Genomic DNA, 22,391 nt, shown 5'->3' on the forward strand with positions numbered 1-22,391 from the left:
GATTTTTCAACAGAGCCTGCAACTGAAGCATCAACTGTATCATATTCTTCCATAGTCACTCCTCCTGCAGGTTTTTCACTTGTGGCCTTTTCTTCTGTTGCAAGAGGTTCACATGTAACAGTCGCTTGACTTTCGACTGCTTTATGAGTTTCGATTTGACACTGATATTCTGTTTGGATTTCAATGTCACAAACATTATCACCACCTTCACTATGATCAGTACTGGGAACTATGTTCTTTTCATTTTCAGATTTTAAAAATTTGGTTATGAATTGACGACCTCGTGATGCTTTCTATTCTCTCTCTCAGATTTAAGTTTCCTCTTCTGAGCTCTGGACTTATGTTTATACTTTGAATCAGACATTGGGATTTTATTTATTTTAACTAGAATGTCTTTGCTTGCTTGAGAGCAATTTATTTAAATATTTTAATATCTCAAATTTGTGTGATCTGGAAAAAAAAAATTGTGTGTTTCATACAAAAAAATAACTAAAAAAGTTTTATATTTTCTCTTACTAACTAGAAAAAATTTTAATTCAAATAAGACAAGTTTCCTCTTCTGAGCTCCGGACTTATGTTTATACTTTGAATCAGACATTGGGATTTTATTTATTTTAACTAGAACGTCTTTGCTTGCTTGAGAGCAATTTATTTAAATATTTTTAATATCTCAAATTTGTATGATCTGGAAAAAAAATTACTAAAAAAGCTTTATATTTTCTTTTACTTACTAACTAGCAAAATTTTAATTAAAATAAGACAAATTCTTCTCAAATAAAGAATTTTGTAGAAAATTTTCAGTTTCCTGAGATCAACTTAGCCAACTAAAACTAAAGCTTTCTCTTTTATGAATAAAATAAAATTCTCTCAGCATCCGTAGCGTATGCACTGGTAGGGTAGTGTGCTGGTAACATCGGGGCAGCATCGGCATTGAAACGATGGTGTGCATAGAAAGTGAGACGGGCGAACGAAAACTAAAGTAAATCCTTTCAAACGGGAAGTTCAGAAGCGTAACCATAAGTCTGAAAAGATGGATAATAGGTTGGAAACGATTGCAAAATCTAGTAGTCCCTCTCAGCACATATTCATTCTCATTTTATAAAGTTTTGTTAGTCTTACTTAACTGGCTGACCCAACAAGACGGGCCCCCAGGCTAGAGCCCTGTCAGCCCTACCCTTGTGGGGCCATGATGTGTGCATATTAGTATAAATGTGTACACACACACTTACATACAATTTAAGTTGATTTTAAATGTTACATTTAAATTGCATTTGTAAGTAGAAAATAAAGTAACATGAAACACATACTATGGCTATTTTGCTTATTTTTCTTTAGGAGTACCCCTTTTATAATGCCATTGGCTTTTTACTCAATTTTAGGGCATTACTGATGTCTTAAAGACATAAATACATGAAGAATGTAAGGAAGGAAGGAATAATTTTGGACATACCTTTGTGGGACGTTCCTGGTTGTCTTCTTTCAGAGCCATATAGCGATAAACATGACACGAGTCCAGCCCATTTCCATTTTAGTCGCTTGTGGTGAAGAATGATGTCAGCGATATAAGTCTGGCTTCTTGTCCATTTTTCTTTTGAGTTGTTGCTAGTTTATTTGCCAGAGACCAAGTTTCACAACCATATCTGATGACTGGAAGTAGACATTGGTTAAATGGTGAGAATAATGGAGTGCGAGCTGTTTAGATGAAATGGCACACACACCCTGTTACTCCCACCCCTAATCTTGTTTCATTGTATTCTATCCTTCTCCTTTCCCCCCAAAAAAAATTTCTATCTTTCACCTTCTTCCCAAAGAATTCACAGCCCACCCTTGAAACTTGGTTTTAAATTTGTCTTATCTGCAATTCTCCCACATCTATCTTTCTATCTCCACATTTCCACCCCACCTCCTTTCAGTCACACTTCAGCAGTAGTATATCAATGTTTATCACTATACAGCTGATGCGGCTCTGAAAGAAGACCACCAGGAACATCCTACAAAAGGGGTATGTCCAAAATTATTCCCTCCTTACATTCTTCATATCTTTAAAACATCAGTAATGCCCTAAAATTTGAATATAAAGGCATCATAAAAAGGGTATTTCTAAAGAAAAATAGGCGAAATAGCCATAAAAATAAATATTAATTTAGAGTAACATGGAAAATTTTCCCAAATTAATATCTATGAAACATATAGTTTGTGACACTGAAGTTCTGCATCACTACTGAAAACATGATGATTTAAGGCCAAAAATGTAAACCTTATAGCATGTTTGTACCTCCCCCTCAACCTCACCATAGTAGTATTAGTGATAGATTGCTTATGTGTTAGATAAGCAAAGATCTCTCTCTCTCTCTCTGTTCCAGAGATGAAACATGGCACAATTTTTCAAAGTCCCTTCAGGACTTTTGAAGGCTTAATATGGTGGTCTCACAATGGGCAACAGTTTACTATCCAAATCAAAACTTGGATGATTGTAAATATCTGACTCATAATAACATTTTTGAAAGTGCGGGGGATTACCAAGAATGCTTATAATTTTTAAAGTTTTAAATATTTAGATATGCTTCATTTGTGTATGCACAATGGGAGGAAATCTCTGAGTGTGTGATCCCTCCCCCCCCCCCCTTTTTTTTTTTTCTTTTTGTATAACATTGCCCATCTGCAATGTGATGGACACTTCTAATCTAGAACATGTTTCAGAAATAGCTAATAACATATATAAAATATATATATGTTATTATATATATAACATATATATATAATAATAGCTAATAGCTGATATATATTTTTTCATCTTTATCTTTTGTGTTCGTCATTGTTATGGCCAAATAATTGGGCTTCATAGAAATCCAATTAAAGCTATGATAGGGCAGTTAATATCTGCCTATGTCCTTACCTTACCTGCCTATATTCTTACTGTCCGTAAATTGTGTATTCTGTTGCAATTTTGTCTGTCCTGGGAGGAAAAGTGAATAACTCACCTTCACTTGAAAACTGCTTGCAAAGAATTTCATCCTTCTCAATGAGATTTGAACTAAGGTCTTTTTCAACCAAAGAGCATCACATCTTGACATGACCTAATCATGTCAAGATAAATATTAATCAGGTAATCAAATAATCAAGAGAGTCTAAAAATTAAGCAGTCAGATTTTAAACCGAGAAGAGCTTTTAATTAATAAGTTTATTTATGCAGGGTAATATGCGTAAAATGAATCATACAAAATTACCAAGAAAGGCATTTATAGTGAATAAAAAACTTACAACATTGCTATTTAACAATGGAGTGCACAGATCTGTAACATAAATAACATTATTATAATTATCTTATGTAAGGAAAAAATAATTCTCAACCAGTTTCAGCATCTTCTGTGCTATAACAAGCATCCAAGTATGCCCAGCATATTTCTGAGATCACTGTTCTATCTGGAATACTTTGTGCCATTCCATATATTGCTGCCTGGAAATTACAATAGGAATTATCAGTAATTTATTATAGTGAAGAATACATGATAAATATAATTTGTAATATACATAATAATATAAATATAATATAAATCTCTAATTATTATTACATATTCCATTTTATTACTTTTGTTGTTATGCGTTCCAGATCTTCATAAAATTCTTCTATTTCTAATTTTGATTTTCTTTCAACTTTCTAAATACATTAATAATTTAGTAACTTTATTTAACTTTTTCATGTCCTCCTTCATATCATACTTTTCTCCTTTTAAATCATTCGTTCCAGCCAAAACAATGAACTCTTTCACTTTACCCTTTTGTGCTCTAATAGCTTTGCTAGTATCATTAATTGTTGCACCCAGGAAGCATGATCTTGTCACCCTCTTGCTAATCACACCTCTTATGATAGAATCAGGGTACAAGACTCTCCTGGCCAAACATTTCTCTTTTCTTGTACGTCATTCTTTCTGCTTTAAGGTAAACCATTTGCCAGACATTTCTGCATTCATTCCAACTCATTATTCCAACTCTTCTTACTAAATAGCTTAAGGAAATTATAAAGTACAATAGAATATACATTAAAATAAATTTTAATACACTTCCAGTATTTCAGCAACGTCACGTTGCCATTATCACAGGAACTTAAATACAAGACACGTGCATGCAAGCACAACACACAGTAAATGAGGAACGAAGCATGAAGCTATTCTTTCTCCTAAAAGTCCTGATGGTGCTCCCTAGCGGGCAATGTTGGTATTCTTGGCCGATTGGGCTGAAGGTCTTCTGATGTAGGTTTCCCAAAAATGGGGGCAGTCTCATGCAACCAAATTTGTTTAGGTTTCGATTGTTTCTTAGAGCTGAGGCTGATTCCATGAATAGCCTTTCAAATTTTTTTTGACTATGGTGTATTACCCTGGCTTTCCTCCACCGTAGTTGTGGTTTATTGGTTTCAATATGTTTTGAATTTTTTTTTTTGGAGGGGGGGTAGCCATTGGCTAAGAAAGTGTTGAGAATGTGGTTAGGGCATTGTCATTTGAACAGATAAGTTTAGCCCTGCTGTGTAGTGTCTTAATGACTCCATACTGTTGTGAGGAGGGGTGGTGGGATTGTTGGTGAATGTATCTGCTTGCATGGGTGGGTTTTCTATAAACTGAGAAAACCAAAGTTCCATCAGGCTGGCAGGTGACTAATGTGTCTAAGAAAGGAAGGTAGTCGATTTTTTCTTCTTCCAGGGTGAACTTGATTCTGGGGTGTTGGTTGTTTAAGTGTGTTAGGAAGGAGAGGAGTGCATCGGAGCCATATGGTTGGTTTTTGTGGGGCAGAGTTTAAGGCTTTCTCTTCAAACGTCTCCATATAAAAGTTGGCTAAGGGTGGGGAGAGTGGAGAATCCATGGCTGTCCCCTCTATTTGTTTGTAGAATTTTCCTTGCCAAACAAAATAGCCTTAGTTCATTGTGAACTGAAATAGGGCTGTGATATCAGGAGGAAATTTAGCTTGGATTAGCTCTAAGGATTCTTTGAGTGGAACATTTGTGAATAGGGAAGAGACATCAAAACTGACCATTATGTCAGTGTGTTTGAGTGTAAGGTTTTCTATGCTGGCTTTGAAGTGGGCTGATTTTTTTTTGTGTGTGAAAGTATGTTGCCAGTATAGTTGTAAGGGCTATGGCCAAATGTTTAGCTAGTTTGTATGTGGGGGAATCAATGCCATTCACTATGGGACGTAATGGCACATTTTCTTTATGTATTTTTGGGAGTCCATATATATACGGGGGGGGGGGGGGTATGGAGTTAAACGGTTTTAATTTGCTAGTGACTTGTACAGGCCAAGAAGTGACCTTCTTAAGGAGCCTGTGGAGTTTTCTAATTTGTGAGTTGGTGGGATTGTACTCAATAGGGAGGTAAGTAATGTGTAATTTACACTTACCTGTGTAATCCTTTTGGTTAAGCAATACTGTAACATTCCCTTTATCTGCTTTGGTGATTATTATTTCCTTGTTTTTCTTTAATTCTTGCAGAGATTTAATTTCCTTATTGGGCATGTTGGTTTTTGGTGGTTTTGCTTTGGTCAGAACAAAAGCAACATTCAGTCTAATATAGTTGGCGACGTGGTTTGGAAGGTGTCGAATCCTGTGTTCAATTTGTATCATAATGTCTTCAGCAGATATTCTTCTGGGCACAATAACGAAGTTGTGGCCACGTGAGAAAGCATCGGTCGCTTCAAGTTTCAAACTAATTGATGGAAGGTTGACTACCATGTCAGTAGGAAGTTGTGGTTTGGAGTTAGAGTTCTTTTTTAAATTCCAAATTTTTTGATGTGTCATTCCTGTACTTTTTTAAATTCTTTGTCCGCAGCAGTGCAGGAGATGTCATATAAAATAGACCAAATCTCGTGGTTTAAGGTGCTGGAAAGCTCATCTTCGAGTGCCTGGATAGCTGAGTTAGCGCCACACAGGTAATGGAGTTGTAAACACAGGTAAAATGAAGTTGAAGCTATGAAGACAACTGAATCGTCTCGCTTTCCTAAAACGCTGCTGGGATAACCAGATAATCCCAAACTGTGTCAAATTCAAGCACCGTTTCGCTTCCCAAAAGGCTCTCCATATTTATAACCGTGCCAGCCAAGCTTTGCTCAAAGAACAAATCGCCACTACTTGCCGTTACCTGTGTGATGCTAACTCATCTATCCAGGCACTCGAAGATAAGCTTTCCAGCACCTTAAACCACAAGATTTGATCTACAGGGTGTTCGGGATAAATTTGACAGTTTCGTAAGGAAAAAGAAAATCTTCTTTGTATCTATTAAATTTAATGAATTGACAAAAAAACATTACAGGCAGAGTTAATTACAATACTATCAACAAGATTTACTCAAAATAACCACCATTAGCATCGATCACAGCTTCAATTCTGCTACAGTCTCCCTGGGAATGGCCGCAAAAACTGTTTTAATTTTATCCATTAACTGGGCTTTTGTATTACTGGAAGTGCGATTGGTGTCTTTTTCAACTGCGCCCCATACAAAATAATCCATGGGGTTAAGGTCTGGGGAGTTTGGAGGCCAAACATTTGGACTGGTGAAGTCGTAGAAATTTTCAGACAACCATTTTTGACTTTTCCCAGAGGTGTGGCAAGGGGCCGAATCCTGCTGCCATACATACGGCCTACCATTGGCTACCCTTGTTATCCAGGGCTTGACTACAGTTAGCAACTCCACGAACAAAGCCCGAATTCCAATGCCAGGGTTCTTCAACACCTGTTCCTGCAGATTTGCGAGGAATTCTGCTGTACGAACGCAATCAGATAGTCTGCTAGGGATCTTTCTTCTTGCTACATCCTCGTAGTCACCATTGCAAGTCTCTAGTTCATGCCTGATTGTTTTTACTGTATTCAGGGAGCATTGGGCAGCAGTCGTAATATCCTTATTTTGATGGCAGGCACGAATCATCATGATACAAGTTATTCTCTTCCATGATTCAGGTGGGTTCCAGCTATCCATCCTTTCTGACATCTTGTATATGAATGAAGAAGGGTCCAAACTTTTAAATGAAGAGAAGTGTGTGTTAATACATGTAACTTACGGAAAAATATAATTAATTATAAATATGTCAAATTTATCCGGAACACCCTGTATTTTATACAACATCTCATGCACTGCTGCGGACAAAGAATTTAAAAAAGTATGGGAATGAAACATCAAAAAATTGAAAATTTAAAAAAGAATTCAAACTCCAAACCACAACTTCCTACCGACACGGTAGTCAACCTTTCATCAATTAGTTTCAAACCTGAAGCAACCAACGCTCTCTCATGTGGCCACAACTTCACTATTGCACTCAGAAGAATACCTGCTGAAGACAATATGATACAAATACGGGATTCCACACCTTCCAAACCACGTCGGCAATGATATTAGACTGGATGTAGCTTGTGTTCTGAAAAAAGCAAAACCGCCAAAAACCAACATGCCCAATAAGGAAATTAAATCTCTGCAAGAATTAAAGAAAAACAAGGAAATAATAATCATCAAAGCGGATAAAGGGAATGGCACAGTATTGCTTAACCAAAAGGATTACACAGGTAAGCCGAATGATCTATTGTTAGATCGGGCTGCTTACTTCCGTATCGAGTACTATCCCACCAACTGACAAATTAGAAAACTCCACGGGCTCTTTAAGAAGGTCACTTCTTGGCCTGTAGAAGTCACTAACAAATTAAAACCATTTAACTCCATATCCCCCCCGTATATATGTACTCCCAAAAATACATAAAGAAAATGTGCCATTACGTCCCATAGTGGATGGCAACGATTCCCCCACATACAAACTAGCTAAACATTTGGCCAAAGCCCTCACACATAAAAAAACTCAGCCCCTTCAAAGCCAGCAGAGAAAACCTTACACTCAAACATACTGACATAATGGTCAGTTTTGATGTCTCCTCCCTATTCACAAATGTCCCATTCAAAGAATCCTTAGAGCTAATCCAAGCTAAATTTCCTCTCGAAATCAAAGCCCTATTTCAGTTCACAATGAACTAAGGCTATTTTGTTTGGCAAGGAAAATTCTACAAACAAATAGAGGGGACAGCCATGGATTCTCCACTCTCCCCACCCTTGGCCAACTTTTATATGGAGACTTTTGAAGAGAAAGCCTTAAACTCTGCCCCACAAAAACCAACCATATGGCTCCGATGCACTCCTCTCCTTCCTGACACACTTAAACAACCAACACCCCAGAATCAAGTTCACCCTGGAAGAAGAAAAAATCGACTGCCTTCCTTTCTTAGACACACTAGTCACCCGCCAGCCTGATGGAACTTTGGTTTTCTCAGTTTATAGAAAACCCACCCATGCAAGCAGATACATTCACCAACAATCCCACCACCCCTCCTCACAACAGTATGGAGTCATTAAGAAACTACACAGCAGGGCTAAACTTGTCTGTTCAAATGACAATGCCCTAACCACAGAACTAAACCACATTCTCAACACTTTCTTAGCCAATGGCTACCCCCCCCCCCAAAAAAAAAAATTCAAAACATATTGAAACCAATAAACCCAACCCCCTCCCTTTTGCAACAAGGATTACTCTAAATCCATCACCATTCCCTATAGCTGAGGCACCTCAGAAAAAATTACAGAAATCCTAAAAAAACATGACTTAACTTCTTGTTACAGACTTTATAAAAAACTGGCATCCCTTAGGGAAAAAAATCCTATTATTACCACATGAGATCAACTCAATCACCTTCAGCTGCAAAAACCTATATAAAGATTTTCTCTGACGACAAGATTTGAACACAGAACTTTTCCAACAGAGTTGTACAGAAGTACTTAATGTCTTCTGAAGAAAAACGAGGGTGAAGGCTATATAGTAGTCCCCTCTTATTTGCAGTTCACTTTCCACAGTTTCAGCTACTTTCGGTCAACTCTGGTCCGAAAATATTAAATGGAAAACTCATCGACTGTCATGGTATTGAAGTGCTTGTGCACAAGTAACCCTTATTTTACTTAATAATGGTCCCAAAGCACAAGACTAGTGATACTGGCAATTCGGATATTCTAAAGAGATGCATAAAGTGCTTCCTTTAAAGGAAAAGCTCTTGAATTCATAAGGAAAGGGGAAAAAAAGTATGCTGAGACTGCTAAGATTCTATTCACATTCAGATAACTTTTATTAGAATATATTGTTATAATTGTTCTATTTTATTATTAGTTATTGTTGTTAATCTCTTACTGTGCCTAATTTATAAATTAAGCTTTATCTTAGGTATGTTTGTAAAGGGAAAAACATAGTATATATAGAATTTGGTACTATCTGCAGTTTCAGGTATCCATGGGGTGGTCTTGGAATTCCCTCTTATCCATGGTGGCTGTGGATAAGGGGAGTGGACTACTATAGTCGTCATCTGTTATATTTGTGATGATGTTAGATTTGTAACCATGAGAAATGGAGTGTTAAAAAGAAGAGAGTTTATGGAGCAGAAATTGTGTGCATGATGCACTAACATTTTAATACTGTCTTACTTCTGAAACAGATGATGATGATAAAAAGTAAAGTATCAGTGTACCTTCATGTACTTGTGTTTTCTTTCTATATACTGAATACTGTCATTAAAACTTTTTGACAAGAATGTCCAGGAAAGGAAGACTTTTGTTATCTGTTTCGAGAGTGAGCAGAATTAATTTTGTGAAGAAAAAGATCAGATAAAGAGGAGTTTCAAATTGCAAAAATAAGTACATGAATGCCACACTGTAGGCTTGAGAGAGACAAGGCGATAACTATATAAGCTACTTTTCTCTAATGGTTACAACTTTGATATCCCATGATATTCTATCATCATAAAAATAATAAACAACCATGACCTTCATAGGCATTCTTTTCAACAAGACATTTCCAAAGTTTCTTTTCTATATGTCAACAGCTGTCTGAAAAACTCAGACTTCTATGGCAAATAAGTTTTCCTCTTCTTCTATGTGGTTTAAAAATCAAGCTAATTCTTGCAATCTCCAAAGAATAAATTTCATTTTTTCTATACAGGTGTTGACAGAATTCACTACTCATGTGGTTGTTCATAATGTGAGCAGACGATCTGTTTCAGGTACATTTAGAACAGCATCAAGAATACATCCAGTCCTAGAAGTTTGATGAATCAGATCTATCACTGGTCATGCCATTTCTATCAGGCACAGTGTTAGAAAGATTGTATAAGTTGTGAAGATATAGTATTTATTGCCTAAAACTTTCCTTGCTTTTAATATTATATATTGTTATAAACAAACAGAAAATTCTCCTGTCATTAAATATTTTATTGTACAAGGAACCAAGTTGCAGAAGAAATGCAATATATTAACAACAAAAATGAACTAATTTTTTTACATGGACAAGGATAGTGATTCAAATGTTTTGGAATGTGTTTTGAATTCTAGACATGTGAATAAGTTGAAAGGTCAATATGATAGGTATGCTGTAGTTGAGTAAGACTTTTGAGGAGTCTGTTGATTTAATGGAGGTTTACTATTAACAGTAATTGTTATAGATTAATTAATTTTATGTGGGGATAATTAATTGTAATGCAATATTTTTGAGGATGAAATTATATTTTTCACATCTCAGTTATTTGTGTCTTAATCATGCCTCAGAAATGTTTATTATCCTACGATTGGTTATCTTTTGTAGAAATTCGGTAATTATTGAAGACCACCAAGTTCTTAAATTTGTTTAATAAATTTTATCATTTTTGTAATTGAGACATGATAAACATTTTGTAATCAAAGTGGCAAGCATGAATGTATTTAATAGGATGTAAGATATGAAAGTAAAGGTGGTTAAGATGAGATGAAACATAATGCAGCATGAACTTATATAAATTTGGATATAAACAGGAACGAGAGAGCCAGGAAAAAGAGAAAATTAATGACTCAAGAGTCCATTACCCTGCCCTAACCTGCTTCACTTGTGAAGCTGTACTACATAAACAATTGCAATGCCGTTGTTGCACTCCATGAATTTCGTTGTCTGAACAAATGTTGATGAGGTCATTATCTCCATGTGCTCTGCAACGAATGATTAGTCATTTTGAAGAAATGGAATTGTTGGTAGTTAGACCTGACAGAGGTTGCAAACCAATAAGTTCACAACAAGTGAATGAAGATGTTACTGCTGTTGTGGAGCAGACCATGAATAACAGCGTTGGGTAGTGCATGTGCTGTATCAAGACACATGGATTTGCCTTACGCAACTGTATGAAAAATTCTATGTTGTGGAGCAGACATCAGTGGAAGATTCTGCATTTCTACCCATTCAAGATAACCATGACACAGGAGTTATACCCACAGGACTTTGAAAGTCAACTGACATTCGCTTTAACATTCTTTGCTCAAGTGGACACTGTGTAGCTGTGGATGATTTTGTGGGGAGATGAGGCTCACTTTTCACGAACAGAGCTGTGAATACCCGGAAGATATTTTTCTTCTAAACATTCTAGATAAAAGTTGAAAATGACAACAGTAAGCCAATGGCAGTTCCTTCTATTTGCTTACATAGTTTGCCATTCCAAGTAAAATATCCTGTATTTATAACAAACTAAAAAAGGTTGATAATGTCAGTTAGAAATTCAGAAGACAGAATGTTCAAGGATGTTATATGAAGGAATATTGGCAAAGAGTGATTAGATGTCAAAAACTGACTATCACATCAGTGGAAATGAATTTTAAGTCAGATTTTCACAATAAATTCAGCAACATTTTTGATTAAAGAATAGGAATGGCCTACAAAGGTAATGAGTTAGGAAGGAACTTTTCTACTAGTACTTGAAGTAGTACTCTCTAATGAGTCAATAACTGGCATAAGGGGACATCCCGATTTATATAGTTTAAGCAGTCCATATATTTTAGGCATTCTGATCCAAGGAAATGATATTATCTGGCTAACTAGCTTGTAGAGCTGACTACTGATGGAATCTTCACTAATAACAGCATAGATATTAAGATTTCAGAGGAAAACATCCATCTTTTGCTTTTATGAATCAGAACTATGATGACATTGTCTTTATCAGCCTTGTAATTGTAAGATTTTTATCATTCTTGGCAACTTTGAAATGCAATTTATTTCTATCCTCACTGGAAAGATTTGAAATTAAATGTTTGATACCGTGTAGAAAATCCAAATGCAGAAAGCATTTTGGAACAACTGCAGATTTATGGTCTCATATTAACATTAAGATCATCCTCTATTAACACCAATTATAAAAATTAACACGTTCGTTGCCAACTACGAGTATACTTGTAGTTGGTATATGAGCCTCAGAAACCAACTACGAATATACTCGTATATCGATTACCGACCTCCTATGCCAAGCATGAGTTAATCCGTAGAATAAGCACGTTAATTTGGACCCTTGGCTTGTGAATAAAGCAGAGAGCACATCTGGGGGCTTGGTAGAAGGAAAATAATTTCAGAAAAAGTATAGTATAATATAAGAGGTATTGTTGTGTAAACTGTGTATTTATTAATGCAAATAAAACAATTTTTTGAAGTTTTTTCAACATTTTAATATATGATATATATAATGCACAAGTAACAGCAAATGAGTTAAATTTTTCGTAAAATACAACACTAACTGTACTGTAAACCTATAAATGGAAAAGGTCAATCTTCTTGTAAATTAGATTATGAATGGTACACTTCAAAACAATTTTCCACACATGGTGGTGGTTTTTCCTGGCACATAGGACAATAATAATGTGTTTCGCATCGTCGTTTGTTTCATGTATACATACTCAGCATGGCTTTGTTGGGCGATTCTTTTTTTTTTTTTCTGTAGGTTGTAAAATTTTCAAATAATGTAGATCCTGAATCCTGCTGATATTCTGTGATGTTGTAGGCTCATCCATTCCAACAAAAACTGAGATAAAAGTGTGAGAAAATCTTTAGAATAAAAAAGTTCAACCAACTTTTCAATGTCAATTTTAAAACCCATAGTTTCAACAAAGTCAAATTGTGGGGCTCTTGTTCTGAATTTTTCCAATTGGTAAATGTTGATGTATTTGGCTGGAAGCAAACTTCATCTTCAGAATTTTCTTCATCATCTGAGTCATCGGTAGAGTCGTTTGTAGCATTATAATCATCTTCGGAATCGGAACCAAATAATTCATTCCATTCATCATCACTCATATTAGCGTAAGCTTCTAATTCTTCATCAGTAAGCTTTTTTTTACTGGCCATGGTGTAATTGAAGGTTTTTATTTAGATAATTATAAATAATTGTAAGACTAGATGCAATAAACCTTACTGCACTGAACGTCACTGACTCTGAACGCAAGTTACACAGTCGTCAGCGCATGTAAGACATAGGTGTGTGTGTGTGGGGGGGTATTACGAGATTACTCTTAGTTGGTGTATGAAACAAAAAAAAATTTCTGTCTGATAAGCCAGCTATGAGATAACTCGTACCAACTCTGTAGAAGTGAAAGTGCTTGGCGTGCGGTAACAAACTATGCCTGAGGAGCGTAGCAGTGAACGTATTAACCCATTTACCATATGGAAAATTTCTTGTGCAACGAAACTGTTTTAAAATGTTCTTAAATTTATGGCTAAGATGAAGCTAAATTTTGTCATAGACAGAGTTGCAAAAGTTTTTGAAATGCACAGAGCTAATAATTTAAAAGAAAATACCCAAAAGTTCAAAACGTACTAACTTTTGCAAGGATTAAGGAAGCCATTAAATACATAGGAGCTCATAACATTTACCTTAAAGCTAATTATTCTCTTGTTCATGATCAATTTAGATGATTGGATAAACAGTAATCTACTGTTTATCCAAACATATCATAAACAATCAATGGCTGTAGCTTGTGTAATTCCCAAATTACTATTTTAGGAGTATTAACCACGCTACCGGCCAGGATGTATATATACGTCCACATTACCATGGATGCAAAGTGCATATTAAAACTGTAATACCATTGATATTACATTGAAATTTATGATGGATACGAAGCTTTTGAGGATGCGTATTTGATCTTAAATGGCCAGTAAGGTGGTTAATCTCAAGACAGAATTAGTAATACTAATTGCTAGTATACACAGTTAAACACCTCTTCAAATTTGTGAGGTTCTTCAACATCATCCCATCCTTAACCTTTTGCTGGACTTTGCATGCTCAAAATTTGGGTATTAAAAATAAAAATTTGGGTATTTTTTTAAAGAATCCTCATATTGTCATAGTTTACAACTCTGCCACCTTTGCAGATGCCTAAGAAGATAATTATTGTTTATAGCATGTAATTTGAATTTTTCCAACATTCATTTTTCTATAATGAAGTTAGTTTGTGATACTTTGCAAAGTCTAGCTGTATCGTGGCATAGCCACTTTTCCTAATTCTGTTGTCATTCTATCATAACTAAAATATCTTTGTGTGTTCAGAGGCAAACCATGTTTATTTAAAGGCAAATATGGAATTGGGACAAATGTCATCAGTTAGTGCAGACCAAAACATGTACATGTTCAGATTATGTACATTTTGGACTACTCACACATAAAGTGATTTTCTGTTTAAATCAAATACTTCAAAAATATCTCATGATAGCATTTTTGTATGATTAGTAGTGATGAATTTTTTTTTTATTTTTTACTAAATAATTTAAGGAAATTACAACGTCAACTAGGATATACATTAAAATAAATTTTAATATACTTCAATATTTCGGCAACGTCACGTTGCCATTTTCAAGACACTTAAGAACAAGATACATGTACGCAGGCACAACAAACAGTAAGTGAGGAAGAAGCAGGGAGCTATTATTTCTCCTAAAGTCCTGATGGTGCCCCCTAGTGGGCAATGGTATTCTTGGGCAACTGGGCTGAAGGTCTTCTGATGTAGGTTTCCCAAATTTGTTGAGGGGTTTGGATTGTTTCTTAGGGCTGAAGCTGATCCCATGAAAAGCCTTTCATATTTGTATATACTACAGTGTATTATCGTGGCTTTCTTCCACCGTATTCTATGGCAGGTATCCAGCGCATGGTCAGCAAGACCAGAGTGGCTGTATTGGTGAAACCGGATGTAGTCCTTGTGTTCTGAAATTCTGATATTTGTTGTCCTGCCTGTTTGGCCAAAGTAGGACAGTTTACAGCTGCAAGGGACCTGGTATAAACCAGGTAGGTCAAAGGGGGGGGGGGGGATTGGTCTTTAGTAGAGCAGATAAGGGATGCCAATTTTTTATATGGTCTGTAACAAGAAGTTGTCATGTTTTTTTAGGATTTTTGTAATTTTTTCCGAGGTGCCTCGGATACAGGGTATGGTGATGGATTTAGAGTAATCCTTGTTGTGAGGGGGGTTGTGGTTTACTCATTTCAATATTTTTTGGATTTTTTTTTTTTTGAGGGGGGGGTAGCCATTGGCTGAGAAAGTGTTGAGAATGTGGTTTAGTTCTGTGGTTAGGGCATTGTCATTTGAACAGATAAGTTTAGCCCTGCTGTGTAGTGTCTTAATGACTCCATACTGTTGTGAGGAGGGGTGGTGGGATTGTTGGTGAATGTATCTGTTTGCATGGGTGGGTTTCTATACACTGAGAAAACCAAGGTTCCATCAGGCTGGCAGATGACTAGTGTGTCTAAGAAAGTAAGGCAGTTTTTTTTTCTTCTTCCAGGGTGAACTTGATTCTGGGGTGTTGGTTGTTTAAGTGTGTTAGGAAGGAGAGGAGTGCATCAGAGCCATGTGGCCAAATAGCGACACATCATCAACATAGCAAAGCCAAACGGTTGGTTTTTGTGGGACAGAGTTTAAGGCTTTCTCTTCAAACGTCTCCATATAAAAGTTGGCCAAGGGTGGGGAGATTTTTTAAATTTGAAAATTTTTTGATGTGTCGATCTCGTACTTTTTTAAATTCTTTCCCCGCTGCAGTGCACGAGATGTCGTATAAAATAGACCAAATTTCGTGGCTTAAGGTGCTTGAAAGGTCATCTTCGAGTGCCTGGATAGCTAAGTTAGCATCATTCAGGAAACGGCAAGTCGTGGCAATTTGTTTCCCGAGCAAGGCTTGGCTGGCACGGTTATAAATACGAAGAGCCTTTTGCAAAAAGAAACAGTGCTTGAATCTGACATAGTTAGGAATTACCTGGTTATCCCTGCAGCAATGTATATCCTAGTTGACGTAATTTCCTTAAATTATTTAGTAAAAAATGCATAACCAACGTCTAAGCCTTTCCACAAGAAGTAGTAGTGATGGAGTAAGATATTTATTCAAACATGGATCTGAGTTCAATAGTATTCATACGTTAACTGAGTGTCTAAGTTAATAGTGTCACTGATTTTACTATCTTCAAGTTGGTTGCGAATATGAGAGATTTTAATCTAGTGATTTCACAAACATTTGTGCCACATGGATGTTTGTGAAATTCTATAGGGGACAGATGATTTTCATATATTGTATAAATGAAGGCCTAAAGTGACTTGGAAAATAGCACTTGGTTTTTAAAGCAGAACTCTCAGATTATCTATCCAACTACTAAATTAGTTCTAATGTGTTTTTAGTTTTCCAAACTTTCACAGGAGAAATTACCTTTAAAAAATTATACAGTCTAGTTTTTATTCCTAAATGTTTATATTTAAATAAGAAAGACTAAATTAAAGAAATGACTCCATCTTTTAGTTTTCAAATTGCCATAAAAACATCATGAAATACATACAGTTCCCTTAGCTGGAGATTTCCTATCTTTCAAAAGATAAGCTGTGCATTTTTCAATGTCTTTTAAAAACATATCTGCCACGCCTTCTTGGGTATGCTGTAATGTGATGCACAAATGAAATCCTGATGGAAACTGAAGAGAGTTGAGATTCCAGCCTTTCTCTGACATACCTTCACTTAGTCTATATATATCAAAATCTTTTGAGCCAACTGCTATTACACTTGCATTTGGGTGACCAAATACAAATATTCCAGAGATTTCACGAAGTCTGTAAATAAAGAAAGGTTATAAGATTTTACTAATATGACATTTTATTTTATTTATTTTTTATGGGAATCCCACCTACTAAAAGAATAAAACTATAAACTTGTAGTACATCAGTAGTGTGGGTGGGCTAAATAAAAAAAATAATACATCCTATAATGCCTTTTTACTCCCAAAAGGGAATAGCTGGAGCTCTCTTTAGCCTTAACTTTTTGATGATCAGTAGGCAGTTTGTCTCCACCCTTTGGCTATCACTGATAGTTAATTGAAGGCTAGCCACCAATGAATCAAGTCTTTCAGGTGAGAGATTACAACAAACAAGTGCTGTGATTTCATGATCCTAAACCCTAACAGATAAGAAATCCTTTCGTCTCAATGATTGACTAACCCAGGATCCACACAATGAAAGACTGAAGAAACATTCCTCTAGTCAGCAATAGAATTAATACTAAAATAGGCTTTCATTCTTTTGACAGTCTAGCACTAGTGAAGTAAATACTATTTCCATAAGACTCAGAGGCCATGAGAAGCCTGGAAACACTACTCCAGAGGTCAGTCATGGAACATTTTAAGCCATATCTTTATTTTTTTCCTCTCTTCTCTCTGAATACTTACACCAACTTTGGCTTCTTTTCATGGTGTTCCTGGACCTCCGAAAAAAAAAAAAAAAGAGCCTCTGAGAGTGTCACCCTTCAAGCTATACTTCGAACTCTGTCTATTGCAGGATGTTCAGAAGCTTTCCACCTACATATCAGAGATTTATTCTGCAAATTTCCTCACCATCACCCTGGGCTCCAAATCAATGGTCATCTTGGCTTAGGAGTATACATCAAGGAGACCCCTTCTCTCCTATTTTCTTCAATTGTGTTATTGATGAGTTTCTTCACTCTCTTCCAAGCCATATTGGCTACTCTCTTGACACAACCACTGTTAATGCTATGGCATCTGCTAAGACCTTATACTGATAGCCTTTACTAGAGAATGCTTGCAGGAACTGCTAAACTAAGAAGTTGATTTCTTTCAAGTTTGAAACTTTAACATCAATGTGACAAAGTATGCTTTATTGTCCCCTCAGAGACAAGAAATGGAAGGTTGAAAACTTTGAGTTTTCAACCTTCCATTCTACTCCATCTACTCCTTCTCCGTGCTGAAGGAGTAGAGATACCTTGGAGTTCTCCTCTCTCTGAGAGGCAATTCCACTTTCCCATCCACTCTAGTATCTTTCTTTCTTCTCTCTATAAAGCTCCACTTAAATCCCAACAGAGGTTCTTCATTCTGAATTATTTCCTTCTTCCTAGACTCCATCATAGGTTAGACCTAGGTAAATCCCCCCCCCCCCCAAGTCCTAGATGGATGTAGCAGTTCAGTCAGCAGTCCACTCATGGTTACATCTTCCTCAGTGCTACTAATGTTTTAATAATGAAAGAAATTGTATCAGAAAAAAAATAATGCTTACATTTTTAAATGTAAGCATTATTTTTTTATTTATTATTGATAAATCAAAAATTTATTGATGGCTGTTTTAACAACCATCAATAAAAAGCTTTAAGGCTTTACACCTCAAAATTAAAAGACTCCAATACACAAAATGTGTTTTACAAAAAAAATAATTATTGAATAGTGCCTCAACTCTTGTTAGGTTTACAGGTTCTGCACAGAAATGTTATTCCATGCAAAGCACAGTAGTAGGTAGAAACTAATATGTTAGTTAAACATAATATAGCTATTACTTATGTACTGATGGAATAGATGGTGGAGATAGTATGCATAGGGAAATTGATGAAATGAGTGGAAGGAGGGTAATTATTATGGGGGATTTCAACTATGGTAACACTGATTGGAAGGAAGAGAGGACACATGTGAGGAAGGAAAAGGATTTTATTCAATTATTAAGGGATAACTATCTGAGACAGCATGTAATTGAACATACTAGGGGTGTGAGAGTGCTTGACCTGGTAATAGCATCTCAGAATTTGACTGTAATGAATATGACCATGTTGCCACCTATTGGTGAGAGTGATCATAAGGTCTTGGGAGGTGGCTAAAGGTGTGGAATTTTCGATTAAGACAGGGTATATGTGGAATTACCATGCTGGCAAGTATGACAAGCTTAGAAGATTGCTTGGATCAGTGCCATGGCATGTACAACTGCAAGGGCTGGACGTCGATAGAGCATGGGAAGTGGTCAAGGAGCATTTACAGGAGGTTATGGCTGATTGTATACCTAGGGTCCGAATAGTAAAACAAGTAGGGGTTAAATGGATGAATAACACCATTAAGCTTGAGCTGCAAAAAAAGAAACAACTGTGGAGGGAATTTAAAGAAAGGGGTGACCTGCAGGCACACGAACGGTATAAAGTGCAGGCCAGAAAGGTAACGAGTGTGGTAAAAAAAACAAAAGTGAATTATGAAAGGAAACTAGCTTTGCAAGCAAAAGAGAATCCCAAACAGTTCTTTCAATATGCTGCAAGCAAGAAAAAAACTGTACACGGCAAAATGATTTTAATGAATGCCGATGGTAAGGAGGTCACTGAATCAGTCGATATAGTGGAGTTACTGAGCGTGCACTTTGAAAAAGCATATCATCCAGGTGGTGACATTGAAAAAATGAAGGAACCATTAGTTTATACAGGAATAGTGATGAATGAAGTGGAGGTGACTAGTCTATTACAGAACCTTAATGTGAACACATCTGTGGGATTGGATGGTATACCTGCACGGGTCTTGCGTGAAGCGGCTAAGGAATTATCAGTGCCCTTGACCATGTTGTTTAATCTGAGTCTCAGGTCTGGTTTAGTCCCGAAGGTGTGGAAAGAGGGGAAAATAGTTTCACTGCATAAAGGAGGATCCAAGACTACGGTTGCAAATTACCGACCGATCAGCATATCAGGAGTCGTTGTGAAAGTCTTGGAGAAAGTAGTCAAGGGAAAAATACAGGAATGGATTGATCAAAATGGGATACCGTACAGGGGACAGCATGGCTTTGTGAAGGGTAGATCATGCTTCAGTAACTTGCTCGAGTTTTATAACAAGGTGATGGCTGAACTGGATAAGGGAAATGGGTTTACAGTGATACTGCTGGACCTGGCAAAGGCGTTTGACAGGATACCACATGGAATACTAATCCGTAAACTACAACATATGGGCATGGATATAGGGTTGGTGAGATGGATAGGTGGTTGGTTGATGGAGAGATATCAAAGAGTAGTTTATTCAGGAGTAGAGTCCAAAAGACGGCCTGTGACTAGTGGTGTGCCGCAGGGTTCTGTTCTTGGACCACTGCTGTTTAATCTGTTCGTTAACGATATAGGGAAGGATCTAAGTGGAACAATTCATTTGTTCGCTGATGATGCAAAGTTGGGTAGGGCAATAGTGAATGCAGAAGATGTCAAAGTCTTGCAGGATGACTTAGATAGATTGGAGTTCTGGGCTAAGGAGAATGGATGTCAATTTAATGTGACAAAATGTAAGGTTATGCATTTTGGGGTGAAAAGATTAGCAGCAGTATACCACATTGGTGGAACTGTACTCCAAGAGATTGATGAGGCCAGGGACTTGGGAGTGTTGGTGGATAGGAGGCACATTGCAAAAGTAGCTAAATCAGCTCATCAACTCACTTGGTTGTTGAAAAATACCTTGACGAGCAGGGAAAAGCAAGTTATTGTACCTCTGTACCGAGCCTTGATAAGACCTCATCTCGACTACTGTGCCCAGATTTGGTCACCTCGGTTCCTTCTTGATGGGGAGGAGGTGGAGAGGATCCAGAGGCGAGTGACTAAGATAATAGGTCTATGGAATGAACCATATGAGAACAGGTTGAAGATTTGTGGGTTGCAGAAACTAGTTGATAGGCAGAGGAGGGGAGATATGATTGAGACATTCAAATTGCTAAAGGGATTCTATAGGATTAATTCAGAGGATATTTTTGAGATCAGGACTGGTGGTGGGAGAACTAGGGGACACCTATGGAAGCTGGGCAAGAGTGTGGTTAGCAGTGGTGTTAGAGCTGGGTTCTTTACTTTTAGAGTGGTAAATGAGTGGAATAAGCTGCCAGAGTCTGTTGTGGGTGCTATGACGGTGAACGAGTTCAAGGCAAGGTATGATAGATACTGTGAGAATGTAATCGTATAGTTGTGTGAACATGATGTTTAGGGCCTCCCTTGATGAGTCTAAGGACTCCTGGAGTCGCCCGAAATAATAATAATAATAATGTAAATATTTTATTAGCATAAAGGTTTTGCCCCAGTATCAAGGACATCTTTAGTGTGACTTTCAAATTATACAATTAGAACAGAAACGTAGATTAAATAATAAAAACGCACAAACTACATACATGATGTAGTGTCGTGGTCTAAATACATTAATATTCTAGTAATACTAACTTTAACATGAGATAAAAATAAAAGTAAATAACATAAAATAAAAATTATTATTATTTTACTGGAGTCACAAGACTTGCTGCAGGAAGTCAACACCAGTGAACACAAAGTCTATCATGGCACTCCTAAAAACCTTTTACCCATCACCTTCTTTTGCAACTTCCAGGGATGACCTCTTCTCCTTGCTCCTTTGCTCTACCAAATGAAAAATCTCCTCAGTGTTAACATGATAATAAGCCTTCAATAGATCAAATATCTCAATCATACCCCCCCCCCCAGTCTTCTTTCTGCCAAACTCTGCAGTCTGCCATTATAGCCACATACAGTTCTGATATAATTTTTGTTATCTATCTCTGAGGTTACTTCACCCCCCCCTCCAAATCCCAGTAACCAAATCTGAGTACAGAAATCTAGATGTGGTCTTATCAAAGCTTTATACAATGTGACTAGCACACTTCTGACTCTAATAGTTAATATTCTCCTCAACATTGCTGCAATTCTCTGATATGTCTTCACAACCTTTGCAATATATCCCTAGAACTTTAATTTCTATCCACAATCACCCCCAAGATCCCTTGCTTCCTACACTTCTTCCAGTATAACTCCACCAAGTGGATATGAAGCATCTTATCTGTGGAGCCTAAATTTTAAAACCTTACATTTACTTGTTAAACTAACACCCCCATTCATTAGCATATCCTTCCAGCTTATTCAAATAATTTTTGAAGAGATAATAGATAATTATCTATTATCTCTTCAAGAGGAATTTAGTGGAGGAATTATCTGCAAGATAATTCCTCCACTATCATTTTTCCTCCTTACCACACAGGGAAAAAACTCCTTGGAATTCTCCTTGGATTATTCTAATATTTCTAGCCTTACGATATTAGTCACTTTCCTAGCCTTATATTCCTCATGCAATATCTCTTTATATGCCTTCCGTAATCTCTTTTTCTTCTGCAATTTCCCCTTTATTCCTTTTTTCATCTATTTGACTCAAATTGCTTTATTTTTTTCACTCGAGGTATACAATCTGTCATTGCTGTCAACAATTTTTTCTTAAGAATCTCCCAAGCACTAACGACCCCTCTTCCTTT

The 22,391-nt window shown here is 36.6% G+C and overlaps 1 protein-coding gene across 2 annotated transcripts in view; it reads right to left on the reverse strand.

Moving 5' to 3' along the window:
* Positions 1–3,162: 3,162 nt before the first annotated feature.
* Sply (Sphingosine-1-phosphate lyase) overlaps positions 3,163–22,391 on the reverse strand; it is a 467,659-nt gene continuing 448,430 nt past the window's right edge. For both annotated transcript variants that reach the window (XM_090395209.1, XM_090395208.1), the window contains exons 13-14: positions 16,652–16,919; positions 3,163–3,457 (exon numbers count right to left, since the gene is read on the reverse strand). In XM_090395209.1, coding sequence (XP_090251335.1) covers positions 3,347–3,457; positions 16,652–16,919 — 379 coding nt within the window. In that variant the 3' untranslated portion in view covers positions 3,163–3,346. The remainder of the gene's footprint in view (positions 3,458–16,651; positions 16,920–22,391) is intronic.

Source organism: Typopeltis vanoorti, chromosome 7 (assembly GCF_054136105.1).
Source record: "Typopeltis vanoorti isolate ZY-2024b chromosome 7, IOZ_Tvanoo_1.0, whole genome shotgun sequence".
NCBI lineage: Eukaryota > Metazoa > Arthropoda > Arachnida > Uropygi > Thelyphonidae > Typopeltis > Typopeltis vanoorti.